The following is a 19,956-nucleotide window of genomic DNA, read 5'->3' as shown; positions in this document are numbered from 1 at the left end:
GTCCTGGCAACTATCATAATCCTTTTGAAATTGTGCATATTAAGATTAAAGATCACTTTGTTCCTCTATTCCCACAACTAGTTGGTATGGTAAAAAGATCAGTCTCCTAGTTTTATATGTAACATCTTTAACATTTGCTCTCCTTTCTGTGCATGTGATTAAATGTAACATTTTGAAATCCCAAAGTTCTGAGAAAAACATAAATCCTTGTCCACAGCTGCTGTTTGACTCTGGAAACACATGCATTTTCTTTTCAAGCATCTACCATCAAAAAATCCCAAAGGACTTGAACTGGAGAACACCTGCATCTCTTCATTTAGTTCCAATAACAGAGCCTAAACTTCAAAATTACAAAAATAGATGCTATGTTCAGCTGCAGTTACATTCTCCCCCTAATTCCCGTGAACAAAAATGCTAAGAGCATGAAATCATTCAGGCAAGCTCTGTCATCGAGAGGATAAGATTTTTTGCACCAGAAGCCCAGTGGGAACTTGATAGAAAACTGGCAACAATTACAGATAAAGTACATAGTGAAATCCTCAGGGAGAGAAAAGGAAATGTAATAAGATAGATGGGTATAATTTTTACACATTTATGTCCAAACCACAAATGTGAATTGTCTTTAATTACTCCAATATACTAACCATTTTTATTCATTCATTGTGTTAAATCCTTCCAAAATACTTCAAATGAGACTATGAATTCTCTTTTACTAGAATTTTTTTACTTATTTACTGTCTACCACAAGAACTCAGTTAAATTAGATGAGAACTTAAAAATAAAATTGTTTCAGCTTCAAAATTCAAACTAATATCCCTAGTGCAAGCAGTCAAAATTAAATTAAAAAATATGTCAATAACATGCTTTTTTAACTGCAAAAAAAGGGAATTTGGGGGGGCATATGTAAGCGTATGTGCAAAAAACCAAACTTACCTCTAATCTCTCACCTCCTTTATTAAGTTCTAACAGATAAAAATCAGATTGTTTACAACAATAAAAAAGTTTATGTTCCTGCTGGTACAACTTCTATGGCAATTTTTTCTTACTTGAAGATATTATTTCTTCAGTTATTTTTTCCTTTTGGTGTGGGAAAGGGGTGAATGGAGTGATCTTATCTAAATCAAAATACTGATAGAAGAAAAAAATTCTAAAGGTTTTGGAAGTTTGAGAAACGTATCATTAAACAAGAAATGCCAACTTTTATAAGGTTGAATGTTTGCTCATCAGCCTTTATGCAGCTTCAACAGATTAGAAAAGCCTTCCCACTCTTGCTTTGCTCCACTGAGTGTATAAATTTAACACATATGAGCATGATATTAATACAAGTACTTTTGTTTACTCCCTTTTTTCACTGCTGCATTATTGACTATTTAAGCTGATCTCAGAGAAAACTATTAATTGTATTTTTTTTATTTTTGTTCCTCTTGATTTATTTGTAATAAAGCTGTCCATACACTGACTGTGCATGCACTCCCAATTATTCAACATGGAAAACCAAATAGAGCTTAATCAGCTCACCTCATCTATTCGACAGCTGTTCATAATTAACCACTAACACCAGCATTCATTTTGAAATCTCCCTCTTCTCTCAAAGGCCAGGTGAAACAAACAAGGTCTGCAGCTTGCTCCCAGGGTTAATAAAGCCAGGGTTATTTTGGAGAAAGAGTAAGAGGACCTTCCCAAGCCCTGGGGTAATGGAATAATCTCCTCTCTTGTACTTATTTTATATGCTGCAGTTTAAAGACTGAGGAGCATATTCACTGATTTTTACAACTATGCATAGAGATACCGGGGCAGTTTTTCATACAACCAAAGTAACCAAAATTAAAATCACAGCATTCAGACTTCTATTTAAGGACTAAACGAAATCATATTTATATTCATTGTCCTTAAATACTTCCTTTGCCACAGGTGGATTCGTTTTCCATGTGATAATGACACTTTATGCATCAAACAGTAAGACCAGTAATCATAAGTATATGCAGTTGTTTTATACTTGTTATACACTGTAAATGCTACACATCACATGCTCTAAATGCTGCCCTTTTTGAAAGTACAGTTTAGAGCTTTTTCCTTTGATGGTTGTACTCAATGCAGTATGGTACTGCTAGAACCACATTCTTTTTCCTCTTCCTCTCAACAGCACAAGTGAAATAGTGAAAAGGAAGATATCATGTCAAATGATCTATCCCTCAGACTGTAAATACATCCTCAAACTCTGCAGAGCCACATACAGACAAGCAGTAAAAGGAAGTTGCACAACCATACTGATCACCCTGGATCATATGGTCTTGTATCAAGTGATCCAAGACAGTAGACAGCTGCTGATGCAACAAGGAGAGGACGAATAGTCCCCTGCCTGTTCTCTGGGTAAATATGCCCTGATTTTGCACAACCTCCTCCTTAGCATTTTATATCCAAACAGCTGATATAATTTTTGATCAAGTTGTTTTCCATTCAATTTAATGAATTAATTAGTCCAAATTCTTACTACAGAACACTATATGCAACATTATTAGGAAAAATTTCACAAACAGCACAACTTCAGTACTGCACAATCACCTCCAGTTGTACAGCTTTAAAAATCTTTAACTCCCAAGGGATGAGTTTTTTCTGTGAAATTATCCAGTATAGCTTTTTAAACTCCCAGAAGTAACTGCAACTGATGGAAAATGCATTTTTATGCTCTCAAAGCACTTCATGTTTTCCCTACATGTAATTTTCACAGTAATAATGAAAATGATAGCCATATCTCCTGTATTCAATTGCCCCAGTTTCTTCAGCAAGTATTTGAAAGCAAAGGCTTTTGCTTTGCTGATCCTTTGTATAAAACCCGAGACAAATTAAACATTAATTATTCCTGGTTTAACTTATGTTAAAAAAAATTCAAGTCATTTGCAGTATGCCATTCTTCCTGTTGAATGAGACCAAAGCATTAGCAGGTCAGTCAGATTTTTCCTCTTATTTGTCACTCCTCGCAGGTGCCACACCGCAGATTTAGAGGAGCAGAGCTAGAGCAGGTTAGTGACTGCCATTGTGTACACAGAATCACTACAACTTTCCTGGGACGCTGAGCAGGCAGGTGAAGTGTCCAGTACATTTTCAACTCTAAAATCCTCACATTTTTAATGTATGTCCATTCATCTACAAAACAGGTACCACAGACAATAGTCTGTTACAAAACAATGTTTTGTATCTCAAAATCCCTGAACGTGAGTCTAGCCAGCACTTCATTGGTCAGTGCCTTATTCTCATAAAGCATCTCCTGTCACAACCCATCAAGGACTCCCAATCATCTAACTGGACAATCTATAATAATGATGAGCAAAAATGTATGTGATCCTTATGACCTGTAACAAAAGCAGTAAGTGTACAGTATAGGTATCCACAGAGCCTTTAAATTATAATTAATATACTAAGACTAAAATTAGAAAATCAAACCAAAAAATCCTCAAAAAGGCAAGAAATGTGACAATTAGTCATAGTAATAAATATTGTTGTTATGAACATTTAAAAGGTATTTAAGTGAATCAACAGGTGCAACAGATTTTAGCTTCATCTGACTAATTCAGCTATTATTGAATCCTGAACTGCTTCTTGGCAATGATTTAGGAGCAGGACCTGAAGATAATTGTTATAATAACACTGCTGTAAACATTTTCAACATGATGCTCTCCAAAAAACAGGGAAGTACAATTACTGAAAAAATAACCTAACAGCTGCTGGAGAGCACAGTGCTTACAAATATTTACTCTGTGTAATAATCAAATGTTGCTTGCATATGCACATAAAAATTGCAATGACAGTAATAAATTCACTGTTACTTTTCAGACTAATGACATTCAAGAATCATTACACAGGAAAAACTACAAGAAAAAAGCACACTTGAAGTGTTCAAGTTAATTCTGTGTTTCATAATATTGAGGTCAGGTAATTCTTTTACTTTCCTTAACCTAGATATTTTTTTGATTGTTTTTTCCCCACTTTTCATTCCATGCCTAGCATGGCCATAGAATAAGCTTTGAAAAACATAAAAGTATGGTTTTTAAGAAGCACCACACTGACAGGAAAACCTAATTCCATGTGTATTTCACAAACTGCATGAGTTATTTTAAACTAGACACATTTCAAAATTGTCAGTGTTGCTTAGAACAGATCAATGTTTTGTTTAAAGACCACAGAAATCATAAGAATGTCAGGTAAAAGTATTTATGCCCAGAAAGTCAACAACACCCTTAAATTTAGCCAAACAACTCTCACAAATTATTAACTTCTCATTTAAGGCCACCACACCAAATTTGATGAGGTCAGGTGTGTGCCCTGCAGTATTTTTTAAATTATTTTTGTTAACAAATGATATGATAAACAAATTCTTAATAATAAATTATGCTGCAAATTTATATGAAACATTTAGGATTCAGTATGTCAACTTCTGTATGAGAAGGCCGACCCAGTACCAGAAGAGAGAACCAAAATAATATTTTCAACATGGATGTTGCCTCTCCTCCCTTCCTTGCCTAAAGTTTACAAAAGTTTCATATAATTATTTTAAAAGGTAACAAAAAAAAAAAAAAGTTAAAAGTTAATCAAGCACTCCTTTTAGAAGAAGACATACATCAAAATGCAGGTTTTAGTTCTTTGTCTCACAGTGAGCTAAGTTATAATGTGTGCAGTGTGTGTGTAGAAGATACTTTGACATTTGGCACATTTTATTTCAAGTCCCTCTTTTGTAAATCACATTGGATAGGAAAAATGTAATGTGATACCAGCTTAACAAGAGTTTTGTACTTACCAGAATTATGGCAGTAGTCCATATACTGTGGAATTTGGATTGTAAAGGCTACCAAATCTGGAGCTAAGAGAGATTCTGGCTTTCTACTCTCATTGAGCCATTTACTGCTGTGTAAGTCTCTGGTGTCAGAAGGGCCTTGAATTAAAGGAATCAGCTTCTCTTTTCCACCATCACCTAAGATAAAAATTAGATTCCTTACTGCTTTTAGTGCAACAAGATAAATTTTCAAGACAAACATTCACTAGTCCGAAGAGAACATCTATTAATTTACATTGTGAATACAGAATTAAAAGAGCAAATAGAAAGAGCAGCATCACGTAGACTATTTGGCAATCTACTTAATGTTTATCCTGTAAATGCCTTAACTTCCAGAAGGATTTCAAATAAAGTAATTGATTACCTTTAAAACAGTAATTTCCTTCCCAATTTTATAAAATAATCTACTTAAACATCACCATGAACTCAATTTAACAACACTCAAATTTTAATATTCTTGACCTTAGCTGCTTTTTATGCATAAAGACGTCATAGACATTGACAGGTTCCCACATGCTCCTCAGGAAAAATTGTATTAAAGAAGTAAAAAAAAAAAAAAAAAAAAAAAAAATCACAGAGTCCTCAAAACCTTTACAAGCAAAGTACATACCTGTAGCATTAATGGAAAATGAGGCATTAAACAATCAAGAGAATACATCAAAATTATGCTAAGGATAAAGCTAGGTGCAAGTATTCTGTATTTTTCCTATTTCTTGAATGCTTCCCGATCAATACTTGTCTCAGCAGAAAAAAAAAATCTGGTTTTTTTATTCAGTGTAAAATTTGACTATACTGAGGCAAGACTGGATCATCATGACATACTTAATAATAACAAAAACCCCCAAAACAGAATACAAAAACCCCTCTCTGATTCACAGGAACAATGAGTAAATTCTTGTTTCAGTAACTCCCCTTGTAAAAAGCAAGGCCAATTCTCCTATACAGGCAATAAAGTTTTACATGGTCCAGCTGCACATACCTGGGGCTTTGGCACAAATTTTTATTGATCCCACGGTCCCAGAGGCACATTTGACCAATGATGTGCTGCAGTACTTCAATTCAACATTCTGGATTGAGCCCTCAAGAGTTGGCAGGGGATTCTTAGATTTCACACCTAATAAAAGAAAACTGCAAATGTACTAGCCTGTTGAATTTAAATATTTTTATATTCCTTCACCAAGGTATTTAAACTTAATTATATTTTAATTATCTACCTTAGATGTTCTTACAGCATTTTTGTTGTGATTCACAGGTTTTAAATGAAAGTGAAAGAATGCTGCATATGGGTTTTTTAAATACAAACAGTTATGCATGAAATATATATAGATACTGTGAGGAAAACACACAAGACTACTTAGAAATTGAAATAACAAATATGCATATATACACATAGATACACTTTCATTTTCACTTTACAAGTGCCACGTCAGCTATTCTCCTTTATGTTTTTATTACGACTATTTAATTTCAGGATCTTAAAATGACTAAGTGTTTTCAGCTTTTATTTAGACATCAACATTTTACTCAGTAGCTATGTAAAGCATTAGATCCATGCAGCTGAGCAGTACAGAAGGCCAATGGCATACTTGCCATTTTTCAGCGGAAACTGGAGTTCAAACCTTGCCTTGGGTCACAAGTGGAAATAAGTTTTGGTGGTCTCTCCTCATCCCCCATTTGTGAGCACCAGAAAACTACTGCACCACTTGGAAGAAGTCAGTGCTTTTGGCAGTCACTTCTGAAGAGCTGCCTAGAGCCACGGCAGAAGCAGCAGGGGATTGCACAAGCCAGGACTGAGATTTGTTGGCAGAGCTTGAGGGCAGCCCCCCAAAACAGCCCCAGAGTATAGATGGAGGAAGCCAGCCCTCCAAATCTCTACAGCACTGCCTATCAGAAAAAAACCACATAAATTCACTTGCAAATTAGAAATAAATAGTTTCAACACCTGGTAAGAAGTATGAAAGGAAAAACTAACAGAAGTTGCCTTTTTTTATGTTTTTTTTCCCCCCCCTTCATGCAGAAGCGACTTGGAATTTGTCAGTTAAAATTGGCAAGCAGCTTGTTAATTATGCAAACATTAGTATAATTATGGAACCATTTCCTCATGTACGTAACACAGAACTTGTTCCAAAATCCATAATTATGCAAGGAAAGTATTGTGGAATATCAGGTAAAAAAGCATTTTTATACACATTTCAAGATTATTAAACACATCAAAGAAGTGTAATTATCTACAGAATTAATTAGGTTTTTTGCAAAATCTCTCCAAGACTTAACACAAAGAACAACCTTTAATATATATTAACTAGTAAGGAAAAAAATCCTAAAAACTTATAGGGAACAGAAAATTTCAGATTAACCTTGGTAATTATGCTTAGTTCACTGTGCCTATTCCAGTTCCTAAAGATTGAAGAGTATTTCGTGGTGCATACAAAACCATTTAGCAAGCAGTCTTCTTGACATATATCAAGAATATATTTTTCTCTGGTAAGACATTAAAATAACTTTTGAATAAAAAGTACTTTCCAAGATAGAAACAAAGAAGAAACACATGAAAGGACACAAAGCACAAGGTAAAGCAGACAGCCATCTGAAAGTAGGTTCCACACTCAAGGTATTATTTCTTATCAAAATTTAACCTGTCTTCTGTCTTTGAGGTATGTCCAGACTTTTCCTAATTTGTGACTCAGGAAGGCTTCAGGCTCAAAGAATACTCACTGAAACTAATTTGTGTGCCTCCCATTACAACACCCCATCAGTTCTCAGTCTGAAAGACCAACTACCAGTTTGTCTTGTGAACAGACCCTCATTCCCATTTTTGTCCAGGGTAAGCCTCTTTTAAAGCTGAAAATCCCCTTTGATCTAAGGCACGGTATCTGACACAATACATGAATTTGTCAAAAGAAACTAGGATATCTGTAGGCATTTCTGCCTCCTCGTAGTTCCTATAAATTTGTGCAAAATAGAGGCCATTGCATTCAAATTAAAAAAAATAAATAAAAAGGGGAAAAAATATCCATCTTCTGCCAATTCCAAAACAAAGATTATTAAACTGTTAGTAGCAGCCAATATTACAATTAAAGGAAATCAAACTGAGGTCACAATTTGATCCCCGTCTTTTAAGCCCTCTTAAAACTGGTAGTTTCTTGCTGTTTTCATTTTTCAGCAATTCTTTTAAGAATCAAAATAAAAGGTCTGATGTCCAATACATTTCTCTCACTTCACTATGGAAAACTAAGTAGTTTTAAAACGAAATAATTTGCATAATGGAGTTAACTGTTAGATGCATTATCCTGGAGAACTTCTTTGCATTGATACTAAAATAGTCCATGTTACTTACATGCATCTCTCATAAACCATGCATAACTTACATTTTAGTTTAGCATCCTCTTTGAAAAAAAAGGAACCAAGTTTAGTGTGATCATGCTCACTATTTGTTTCTGTTTACTCCTAGTCCTTCACCAAGTAACTTCTGGACTTACTGAATTTCAGCAAGACATGACAGCATTATCCAAGACATTTATTTTCTACAACCTTCATGAAAACATGAGTGTATTTGCCCTTTTCAACTTACCAGTCATCAAATTCATGACAGTCAGTAAAGCATTGCTCAAACGAGCCTATGAACTGCTTTTCACCCAGCCAGCAGTTAAGGACCATGATGGGAAGCCAGGAAAGCTTAATGGCTTAGACTTAAAGAAACTCTTAACACATGGTCATAGATAATTAACCATCACATTTTAATGCATATGAAATAACTGGTGGCAGTAATAAGATTTTTTTTTTCTGTTACAGGGTAAGGGTAAACACTTTGTCCATTGTTTCGAACTATTGGACAGAAAATAAAGAAGTATTGGGAAAACACAGCGTACTTATACCTTCCTTTTCTATGTTGCTTTGATGTCAAAAGCCAACCTGCTTTCAGCTTCAACACCTGATAACTACAGCACACCACAGTAACCAAGGAGAAGTTGCCAGAAAAAAAAAATCCTCTCAGGTTGCACAGCTCTGGACTGATGGATACTCAAGAAACCTATTTATTAATTACTGAAATCCTATACAGAGAACACATTAAGAAACCCAGAATGTCTAACTAGACTTTCATCACAAAGACAAAAATCACCTAAACTTAAGGTGATCGCCCTTGCCAAGTTACAAAACTTTTTCAAGGCACAGAAAATTTAGAGACTTTTCGTGAACCATTTCTAATGAACTGATTTAGAATAGGAGGCCATTTTCTTCAGTCACTGAAAATTTTTGGAAATTATGAACCATCTCTCATAAACTTGTCAAACTGGCAAGCTGCTCTACAGAGAAGAAACCTTGCTTCCTTCGTATGCCTCTATCTGTAGTTTCCATCCCTGTAACTTCAGTTCCTCCCAAATAGTCTCCCTTATTTCTTTCATCGTTATATCATTATAAAATCAAAGTCTCAACAGTTGTTTACATAACTAAAATAGTCCTTAAATACCTAATACAGCAAACAGATGTTTAAGCAAGCAAAGACTAGAGCTTCCTTCCCTCCCCTCAATGTTTATGAACATTTCTTAAAGTAGTGTTTTAAGGGATTGATTATGAAGATGTTCAAACTCCCAGAAAAGAAATGCTCCACGCCCCCACGTACTAACTGAAATTTTGTATGGAGACAAACAGACCACAACATTTTAATTAAGACATTGAGCATGAATTTGAACAGACACTAGGAAAACCAAATCTATCATTGCCAACAGCAAACATCATGCAAATGAAGTATGAGAAAGGCTTATTTCCAAGGTGCAAAACACGAGAGTAGAACTTGTGCTGTACGCATTCTTCTGGAATCTCACTTGCAAAAGCACCACTCGGATTTACTTGACTTTGTTGCCCAGTGGAGTAAAATTAGGGCAACATGTTTTTTCTTAGTACAAATCACTTTTTCTTCAGTTAATTTATTATTTTCACCAGGAACAGGGGAATCAATGACTTTATGGAGAAAGAGATACATATGCCAGTCACACCATCAAATGTAACTTATGGCTCCTTCCAGATAAATTTTCAAGACATCTGGGTTTTTTTTCCTGCAAACATGTTGCCCATTGTAGAATGATTTGCAGTAAAAATCCAGTGTTTCCTTCCCCATACGTAGCCGTGTGTACACTCGGTGATCAAGTATAGCTTATTTAACTTGATTCAGACACATAGAATAGATCATATCACCAAAGACTTAAAATCTGTTGTCTCCATATGGTAGAACCCCAAAATAGGCAGAAAGGTTTTCTAACTTAAGATCTACTACACCTTTACAATTTACACCTTTCACACACTAACTCACTTTAATTATAACTCCAAGCCTGAAGAACCATTATGATCCAGGTACACGTACAGAAATATTGTGCAATCAAGAAAGGTTTTCCCACACTTTGAAACAGGTATTCACATCTTCCCTCCAACTTTGCAGATATAGCTTTGCTCTGTTGCATGTACGTAATCAAACCACGTAGCTTGCCCCAGGTTCCTGCATTCAGTGTCATTCCATGTGCAAGCAGGGGGGAAACAAATAGCTAAAGGCAGATCACAAGTATGTCTTTATAGATCAGCTCAGGATTTCTTCTAGCAAGCCTAGAAATCTAAGCACTCATTTAATTTAAGGCCTGTTTAAAAACATCACTTAACTAGTGATTTTACCAATGAACAGCTTTTACCAATCCATTTGTGATAAGGTGAATTTGCAATCATTACTGGCAAACCAGAAAACGAAATCTAAACTGATCAATAACAAACACAGAAAACCAGAAAAAGAAATGTTACTGATTCTGAGGACAACAGTCAGAACTGTGTGCCGCCAAATCCCTGAAATTCAGTAATTCTTTAGAAAGATCATAAAAGAACTGCAAAATATGAAATAGGAAACGATTAAGGCATGACAAACTTCTAGAAGCAACTCCACATGAATTGTCCCCACATTTAGTCTGTGGCCTCAGAAGGAAAAATCTCAATATTTAAAGCATTAAGTACCAATAAACTATGGTTTGGCAACATGATATTATAAAAGACTGTCACATACTTGTCAAAATAATTTCAAACAGTAAAAAGATCAATCCATAAATAAAAGTAAGGAGCTATTAACTAAATGAAATAACATTGAAGCATAAGTTTTACTGGAATCATGACAAAAAATGTCAGATTATTTTCATAGAAACATATATTTAGGTTTTACATGCCTAAAACCAAAAAGCTAGTAAACAAATTGAAGTATAAGAGAAACCTCATTTCTTTCCTGAGAGATAGTAATCTGTGTTCAGTCTCTGCTTAGGCAGTGTTCAGTGAGAACTTCTGGAGTCTGTATTGGGCTTGGTTGGAGAGATGGTGCTTCTGAGGAGCTCCAAGCTAAAACCAAACTTAATTCCTTCCTCCTTTCCGAAAGAACATAGTAGAAGCCACAAAGACCAGCTCTAACTGGCACCAGTCCTACTTCTCACGTTCAAAGCATTGGGAGAGCATAAAGCTTTCACATTCTTATTTGCAATAAAACAGCAGCAACATAGGAACTTTCAATCATTCTGCTTCCTCACACACATCACCTGAAATCACTGGGGTCTTGTGTTTGAGGTTCCCTCCTCGAACCCCCCACACTCTCCCGCTTCCTTTTTTTAACTGGAAAAACAAGAGACAAGGAGAGGTTTCCTAAAATGTAGAAGCTGTAACTGTGTCAACTAGTTTTTTACCTACATATTACTATTCTAAGAAATTATTTTTTCGTCCCCACCCCCTCCCAAGACTTAACAGGGTAACAACAACAGGATTATAATAGAGTTGTCTTGCCTTTAACGTATTGTGAACTGGACAGATTTTCTACTGACTTGAGCTTCTGTGCCAGAGCTCCACACATAAGAGAACCCTGTCCTAAAAAAATAGCTCTGATTTTATTTTCTCCAACCATGGTACTAAAAGAAAAAGTAAATGCATGAAAGGGTGAAATTAAGTGACAAACTGAAATACTCCCTAAAGAAGGTCAAGCTGCTTTGTTCTTGGGCAACAATAATAAAGTATTTATCAATGTAAGTATGTATCATTCTCTTCATCAGAACATAAGCTGCAAAAAGCACATGTTAAAATCTCCCTAACTAATCACTTAAATCCTTAAACTGCCTGTAAACTAAGATTTCTCCATTGCCTAAATCCTAAACAAGATGCAGAATCATCATTATAAACAGAGATTTACATATTGCAAAATATTTCCCAGCTTGCTGTAGGAGAAAAGAATAGCAGTATTTCTCCTACAGGAGAATTTAAAAAAGACAAAAAGACAACAACCTGTTGCTATGTTCCTCTTTCAAGATTGCCCACACTATACAGGTCCCCATATGCCCTAACCCAGAAGCCTCTTGATTTTTCTAAAATCCTGCTTCAAATGAAGAGGTTCTGTGGTTGAAAAACTGAAAACTAATATTGAAGAAAACACAGAACATTTGGAATAATATGCTTAAGGCATTCTAGGTAAGAAGAAGCTTTAAATATTCCTTATTGATCTGTTTTAAGTGATTATCCAGTAAGGTAAAATGTGTTCTTCATGCTCATATGAGAACTACACAGCTACCACTGAAATACACAGAATCTCTGAATCATTTACATTGGAAAAGACCTTTAATATCATCAAGTCCAACTGTAAACTTATCACTGCCAAGTTCACCAGAAGAAGTAATCAGGTGCCCAAACACCCTCCTCCAGGTGCTTTCTACAGTGCAGCTGGAGGTGATGTTAGTGAAGATAAGGGTGAAAATTTTAACTATGCCTCCCTTCTAGTAATAGAAACATTTCCTTATGGACCTACCATTATTCCCAGTGTGCCATTTCCACCTGTGATGGTACCAAAGACTGGAGCACAGTGGACAACAATTTGCAAATGTTGCACACTGACTGCAAAGCTTCACATGTGATTAGTAGTATTTATTTAAACTACTACTATGTAGTATTTGCTACGTTTTTTTCAGAATAGAAAATATGGGGGAGAAGATGTGAATCTCACTAGTAGCAATCTCTCTGTGAGAGCAATCTGCCACAAAAACTGTACTGGAGTTGGCAGAGGCACAAAGCCAGGCCTGAGTGCTGTGAGAGCAGGGGAATGAGGTGGGAACAGATCTACCTCAGCAGCAGTAAGAAAAAACCAGGGCAGCTCAGAAAATGGGCTGCAGACCTGCAAGCCAAGGTGGGGCTATGGAGTGGCAGCAGCTGTCCCCAGGCATGCCACACGTCAGAGGAGGGCCACACCTGGGTGACATGGACAATCACAAAGCCCTCTGCCATAAGCAATCTTGACCACCACCAGGCTTCTCCTCCTCCCTGCTGGACTGTGGATCTTTTTGATCTAAATAGCCAACACTTAGAAAAGGAATACCATTTTCCATCTTTAAACATAGACAAGATTGTAAATAAAACTTTGCTGTGAAAAGTGCAGTTTCAGGCAATTTATTATTATTAATTTCATTATTGCTAACATTCTGGCTATTTATGCATCACCAGTTATAAGCATACTTAATTGAAGCCATTAGTTTGGATTTGAAAATATGACACTAGTCAGGACACAGGATTAAAGTACCTTTAGTGCTACTCTTCCTGTTGTTGTAACATAGGTTCTAAAAGAAAAGGACTGATTTTACTTTCTGCCCAATTCAACAGCTGCATTTCAGATATTCTGTATCATTTGAGACAATTGGTAGAAGCCAAAGTTGATGCATTAAAATAACTTTTGTCTTCCAAGAAAATGTAAAAAAACTTATCAAAATCCAGATTGTAACTCTAGAAAAGCATGTCCTATCAATCCTTATACCTATGCATTGTCAGTAGACAAATGCTAAAAGTGACATGGGTACAAATGCTACCAGGATACAGATAAGTAAGAACTTGAAAAACCTGCACAATATTTGAGGCAAGATCCTGAAAAATATGAAGATAGACAGATGGAGGAAAGAGCTCACAAATCCCATCCTCAGTAAGACACCCTTTGTCTTACTTTGTCTTCCAACCCTTTGGTTGGAAGCCATGCACTTGCAATTAGTCGCTTCCATCTCAGTTGTACAACCCTTCTATCCATTTCAAATACAGTAGTTTTGCTGTATCTGAGGATAATAATAGCTCATGCCAAATGTCAACATGTAAAATATATGAAAACAGTTCCACTCATTAGTAAATGTTAATAGGATCTCAAAAATCTGAAACACATTTTCTATTTAATCTAGTTCAAGTTCAATCCAGTACTGGCTCAAAGGGCTTATCTTCAAACACATTAAGCAAAAAAGTGTAATTTATCTTAGACTCTGGATTAAACTCTGCATTTTACAACTCTTCATTTAGTAAAAAGCTGGGTAGCAGCTAAAGAGAAACTTTCTAGGACAGCAAATTGTAGGATGAAAAAACAAATTCTCACACAAATCAGAGCTCATCTCAGACCTTATCACCTTCTGTTCTACCTGCGGAGCTCCTTTCTCTAAGGCAAATCTACTCAAATAAACTATTTGGCAACTATAAAACTAATGAACATTTCCTATGAGTCTGCATTGCCTTTAAGAAGCCTCCTTCACCAGAACAGATTCAAACCTTACAGTGCTATGTAACATACCTACTAAGCAAAAGACAAGAAGTGCCAAGTATCACCTGGACCTTCACATGATTGTGAGCTTCCCTGTAACACACATGACACCTGGTCGCTGTCAAACACAATATCCAATGGCTGAAATCTCTCTGAAGGCTCAGTTGGAGCTTACTGAATATAGGACAGTTACAGACCAGTAAAAAAGTAAGCAAGAAGAGATTCTAGAGGATGGACATAGTAATCCTTTAAGTAGTAAAGAAACTGCAAAGGTTCATAAAAATTTAAAGGAAGATCAGATGTGTTCAGTAACAGTATTATCAAAAATAAAGACTATCTAAAGTGTAATCATTAACAGTTAATTTCCTGAGTTGCTAGGCATGGAGGAGAAGCAAAAGAGAATGTTAACATCCCTCAGTTGGGAAGCGATGAAAGCCCAGAGTCACATGATTAAAAGATGGACTAGAGAGATTGTTGCCACAATCACTGACTGTAAAGGAGTAGGAAATGACAGGAAAACAGTCATTCAGATAAGGTGGGTAAGTAAAATATGATAGAAATTAAAGAGAAAGATTAAAATACAGTATATCAGTATTATCATGAACAATCTTCCCATGATTCTCCTTCTCAGAAAGTATATGCAGCTTTAAATAAAAGGTGCAAGTTTACCCCTTTATATGTGGTTTTCCAAGCACACAGATGACAAAATCTCACTTTCATTAAAGATGAGGGTTTTTTCTAACTGAAGTATCATTCTTATTCACAATTTTCTATATCACACTGCTTTTCTTTATATCACTGTACTCCTTCCAACAATTTAATATAGCCTGTTTAGGATATCAACTTAAAAACACAATGCTCTAATTTTAACAAACATGTTTGTGTTTTCTTTTAAATGGTCTATGCAACTCCTGAGGACTTAAAGAAAACAATACATTTAGTGTCTGGAATAGCAGTTTCTTACACCAGGAGGATATTAACCTTTAATCCTTGAAATCATTAAAGAAATGTTTGTAGAAATATTTTTAGTCTCTTTATCTGGTCAAAGTACTGGAAGTTAAGTTGTGTCTGTACAAACCAATCATTTCACCAGCAGTTTTATATTTCTTTAAAGCCTCATATAAAAAGCACCTGCTTAAAGTGAGTAATGGAGTTTTATATTCATTGCACTTAGGAACAGCGTATGTAACCTATTCCGTTTTCCTCCCTTGTGGAATATATTTCAGCTTATATTGCACAGCACATTACCGATGTGCATAAAGACCCTCTGATCAGCAATTTGGACTGCAGACAGCAACCTGCATGAATACACTTTTTTCCCCTTTCTTAAATACAGTATCCACTTGATTCACCAACACAAATTAAAACCATCCTTTAAAGATGATGATCTCACCTTTACAGTGAACACATGAAGCCCATGCACAGAACACCACAGCAATGTCAGGCTGCAATCTGCAGCACGCACCCTGCACAATCAACAAGCAATACATGTGCTGTCAGCATTACAAAGAAAGAACCTAGTATATAATCTTTCCTGGCCAAAGAACAGAAAATCTGCATTAGTGTGAATAATTTTTGAAATGTTAAAACCTTACTGTCTGTTAAGATACAAAAAAAATAGAAGAAAATCCAAATGCAAGAAGTCTTGTAACACAGCACATATAAAGACATAATTTCATCTTGGAATTTGCATTTTGTCAGAAAACATGAAAAAGGGTACTTCCATACTCTAGCTTATTGAAGCACATGCTTGTGATATCTTCATAGTTGAGAAATATAAAGAACTTTTAAATTCAGCCTCAGCATCAGGATTCCCTGCAGAATTTAGTGCTCGATTTCAATAATACTATGAACTTGAAATAGCTGTACAACAGTAGTCTTCAATTATGACTACTTATGCTGGACTCAGGTAATATAGGCATGATTGTAACAAAACAAACATATTTTAATTTTTTCATTAACAAAACAACAGTGGCTTTTGATGGGACAAAATAAGTTTTGTAAACACTTTTGCATGATTATCCATTGTATTCATGAATTCATCGTAACACATATTACACACAAAGTACATCGATTTCCATGTATTTCAAAGCAGAATGATTTATCCCCTATGCACAGAATCATATCATCACAAAAGCAGATGCTACTTTACAGTAGACAGTTACTTTCTGCATCTTCCTCCACCCACAATCTTTCTCTGCTGTTAAGTTTTAAGTAACACGGAAAATAAATTTGCCAGAACTTAAACTAGGCATAGAATTACCCATCAATATTATTGCACGTAAATACTTACTCACTGAACTGAACAGGAAGAAGGGCTATATTGCATTAGCTTGATTAGTACCTCATGGAAGGCTGCAGAAGTTTTGAGGTCAAGGCAAGTTTACTGAGCCCTTGAGAAGTGGAAGCAATAGATATTCTATAGTCATACATCTGAGGTAATATCTGTGATTGGGCAATTGCATATTTTCTAATTTATTGTAATTAGGTTAGGACTACTATACGCTTGTTTGCTACAAATTCTCACACTGATATACTTGGTACAATAAATCAACCAATTAAAATATCTGAGAGGACTTCAAACTTAAAATTAAAGCTGCTAAATCTTCACATTATCTTTGAATGATGACCAAAGGAGATTTTGAAAAGAAAAAAAAGTCAAATTTTAAAACAGAACTTACTGTTCTTACTATGAACTTACTGTTTTTACAATGCTGTTTCTTTTCCCAATTAGACTTCCTTAGCATAACTAAAACTCTGCATTAAATGTCCCTATAGGTATTATAACTCAGCTTAGTTTAAAAAGGAGTGTTATATGAATACCAGTTGTATGATTTTCAACAGAAGGATGTAAACTTATTTAGGAATCTGTTTTTCTCTTTCATCTTATCTCTAGTTTCTGTGTAGATTTATAATGCTCATTGTTTCCAATTTTAACAAATCACCTAATAGCAAAAAGGAAAATATGTTAACCTTGGAATTATTTGCAGTTGTAGAAATCCCTTTTGTCTGGCTCATGCAAGGCCTGCAATCTGTTTTAAACACAGATTGTCTGTCTTTTGTCTGACAGCCACCAAGCTGCACAAATTACTTTCTGCCTGTTCACCTGTTTGCAGCTGTGTCTGTAAGCTAAGGATTCTGTAGTTTGACTTGAGCAACCATTCCAGGATTGATGACATGTGCTGCTGATAAACGGAGCAATTTGAAGAAATTACTGGCTAAACTTATTGAAAGACATCTGTGCATGAGCTGAGAACTAGAAGCCTTCAGTTGTGTGTTTGCAACCTGCAGTGGCGGCAATCTGTTTGAAGTGATATCCTTCTGTAACAGAGCTGGTCCTGCCACAAAATAACTGAACCATCTTTGAAACATATTTCTTCACCCAACAACAGAATTCTGCTCTTTTGGTCTTGAATACACCTCCTAAATAGAGGCTATAATAACAATTAAGACTTCCTATACTCATCTAGCAGAAGTAACATCTTTTGAAGTGTTGCCATTTTTCACCAAGATTTGGCATTCAGTGTTGCTTCCCATCCTTCTCTGCTCACAGACTCGTTCTCAGCAGTTAATGTTGGTTTGAGCATCGCACAGGCACCCTTATTATGTCAGCCAGGAGGACATGCCTAGGCAGTATTATGGGGGCACAGCTCAACTCTTCAGCTAACTAATAGTAATGCCTGAGGTTTGTGCTCTAAAATTCAGTCATCAAAAACCTCTATTTCTAAACCATGTGAACCTGGATAATGTTTGAGCATCTGACCTTGCAGATGTTCATTTTAAGCACAAGAAGTCCAAGACAGCACTCTCAGGGTGAGCATATGCATGCATATGTGCATACGTATGAAATTCTTTTGCTTTAAAAAAAAACTCCACCAGCCTGGTGAGCTGTATGTGATGGCTAGCCAGTTCTAAGCTGTGCACTACATTTAGTAAAAAATTCCTAGATCCTTTGGGATACATTCTATAGTGATATAATTCAATGATGCTCCCATTTCCTTTGTTCTTGCACATGTAGCATAAATGCGTTTCAAGTCTACATTGTGACAGAGTAAGCCAAAGCAGAATTCCACACATCCCCAAATGTTTTAGTAGCCCAAAATAAACAATAAATTAAAGACTAAAATTGCTTCACACACTAATGCGAAAAAGATTAATTGAAGGAAAAGTGTGTTAAGCCTAAAAAAGTAGCTAAGTGCTTAAAGAACTACCAGTGAGTAGTCAAAAGAACAAAAGTTGTCCACTTTCACATCTGCACATTAACCCTCTCTCCCCCTCTAAGCCTTCAATTTAGGCATTTAAAAAGGATTAAGCATGCAGTACTTAAGTACCCAAAACAAACTATTAATTTCACCTTGTTGTCTTTACAACCACTTCATACCAAAAGCCAAGCTACTGACTAAAATCATCAAACTATCAGAACTTGTATCTGTGTTATTTGATACCTTTAGCAAATGAAATCAATGCTTCCATTTTAATTTCTTTAGTATTTGGAAGCAAGTGTTACCTGTTAAATTTTCTTCACAAACAAGGTTTACTAACAATTATAATAATTTTCAAAATACATATTACATTTGATGAAAAATTATCACTGTGCTCAAGAACAATTGAAAATAGGAAAGCAAAGCTTGCAAGTTAAAGTAGCTATATAAATTGGGCTTTCACATTTCAGAACCCATAAACCGGATTCACCATAGAGCTGAAGTGACTTCCTGGAAAAAAGAATATATAGCATAGTGTATATGCATACAATAAATCAAGTCCTGATTATGTGCAGCTAAAAACTATACATCAGCAACAATAAAACCTTTAGAATACCATGCTAGAGCAGATATCTAAGTAAATACAGCATGTTTTTATCTTTAGCATCTATGCATATTGTGCATTTGAGCATTTTTAATGTCAGCTTTTATTTTAAAAGAGCTAAGTCGTGAGAACATTCTTATGTACCACTTCATAACTCTGACACCAAGTATGTATAAAAAGATTAGCCTTTATTTGGTATAAAATCAGTTGGCAGTTTTACATCTGTGCAATGCAACATAAATACCCCAGCTGGCATCTCAAGCTCACACACATATGGACTTCAAAACAGAAACTTCCTTATTTGCAGCACTGCCAGGGTAATTTTGTATACTCTGCATACTACAGCTATTTGTCAGGCCCCTGCAGGTGTGCACTGCACATAAACACACAGCTGTAGTCTAGCAAGCCAAGTGTTCCATCAAACACATAAAGGGAGACCTCAGCAGCTGGATTAGTCATCCCTGCAACAGGTCCAGAGAGAACAATATGGGTTAGTATTTTTGGAAAAGCGTGGATGGTAAATTTATGATTATGCTGGCCTTACCAAATAACTGCTGGATTGTGTCATTTTTATGCAATGTCTACTTATTAAAGTTTTTGTTAGAATGGCTGGAACAGACCGAATATTTTTTAGTTTTTAATATAAACAATAAGGTAGTTTATGTATAAAATAGTTTATTGAGTGCAAAAATGTTAAAAGGTTTTCATGCTAGTGGTTGGTTTTTGACAGATGTTACAATTATTTGCATTGGCTTTAACA

The 19,956-nt window shown here is 35.5% G+C and overlaps 1 protein-coding gene across 4 annotated transcripts in view; it reads right to left on the bottom strand.

Annotated features, from left to right (window-relative positions):
* VPS13B (vacuolar protein sorting 13 homolog B) overlaps positions 1 to 19,956 on the bottom strand; it is a 429,427-nt gene that overhangs the window by 286,728 nt on the left and 122,743 nt on the right. For all 4 annotated transcript variants that reach the window (XM_053998051.1, XM_053998068.1, XM_053998077.1 and 1 more), the window contains exons 18-19: positions 5,808 to 5,942; positions 4,793 to 4,966 (exon numbers count right to left, since the gene is read on the bottom strand). In XM_053998051.1, the coding sequence (XP_053854026.1) occupies positions 4,793 to 4,966; positions 5,808 to 5,942 (309 nt within the window). The remainder of the gene's footprint in view (positions 1 to 4,792; positions 4,967 to 5,807; positions 5,943 to 19,956) is intronic.

Source organism: Vidua macroura, chromosome 1 (assembly GCF_024509145.1).
Source record: "Vidua macroura isolate BioBank_ID:100142 chromosome 1, ASM2450914v1, whole genome shotgun sequence".
Lineage (NCBI taxonomy): Eukaryota > Metazoa > Chordata > Aves > Passeriformes > Viduidae > Vidua > Vidua macroura.
The sequence above is the reverse complement of the archived record's forward strand: the minus strand, read 5'-3'. Positions and strand labels throughout refer to the sequence as shown.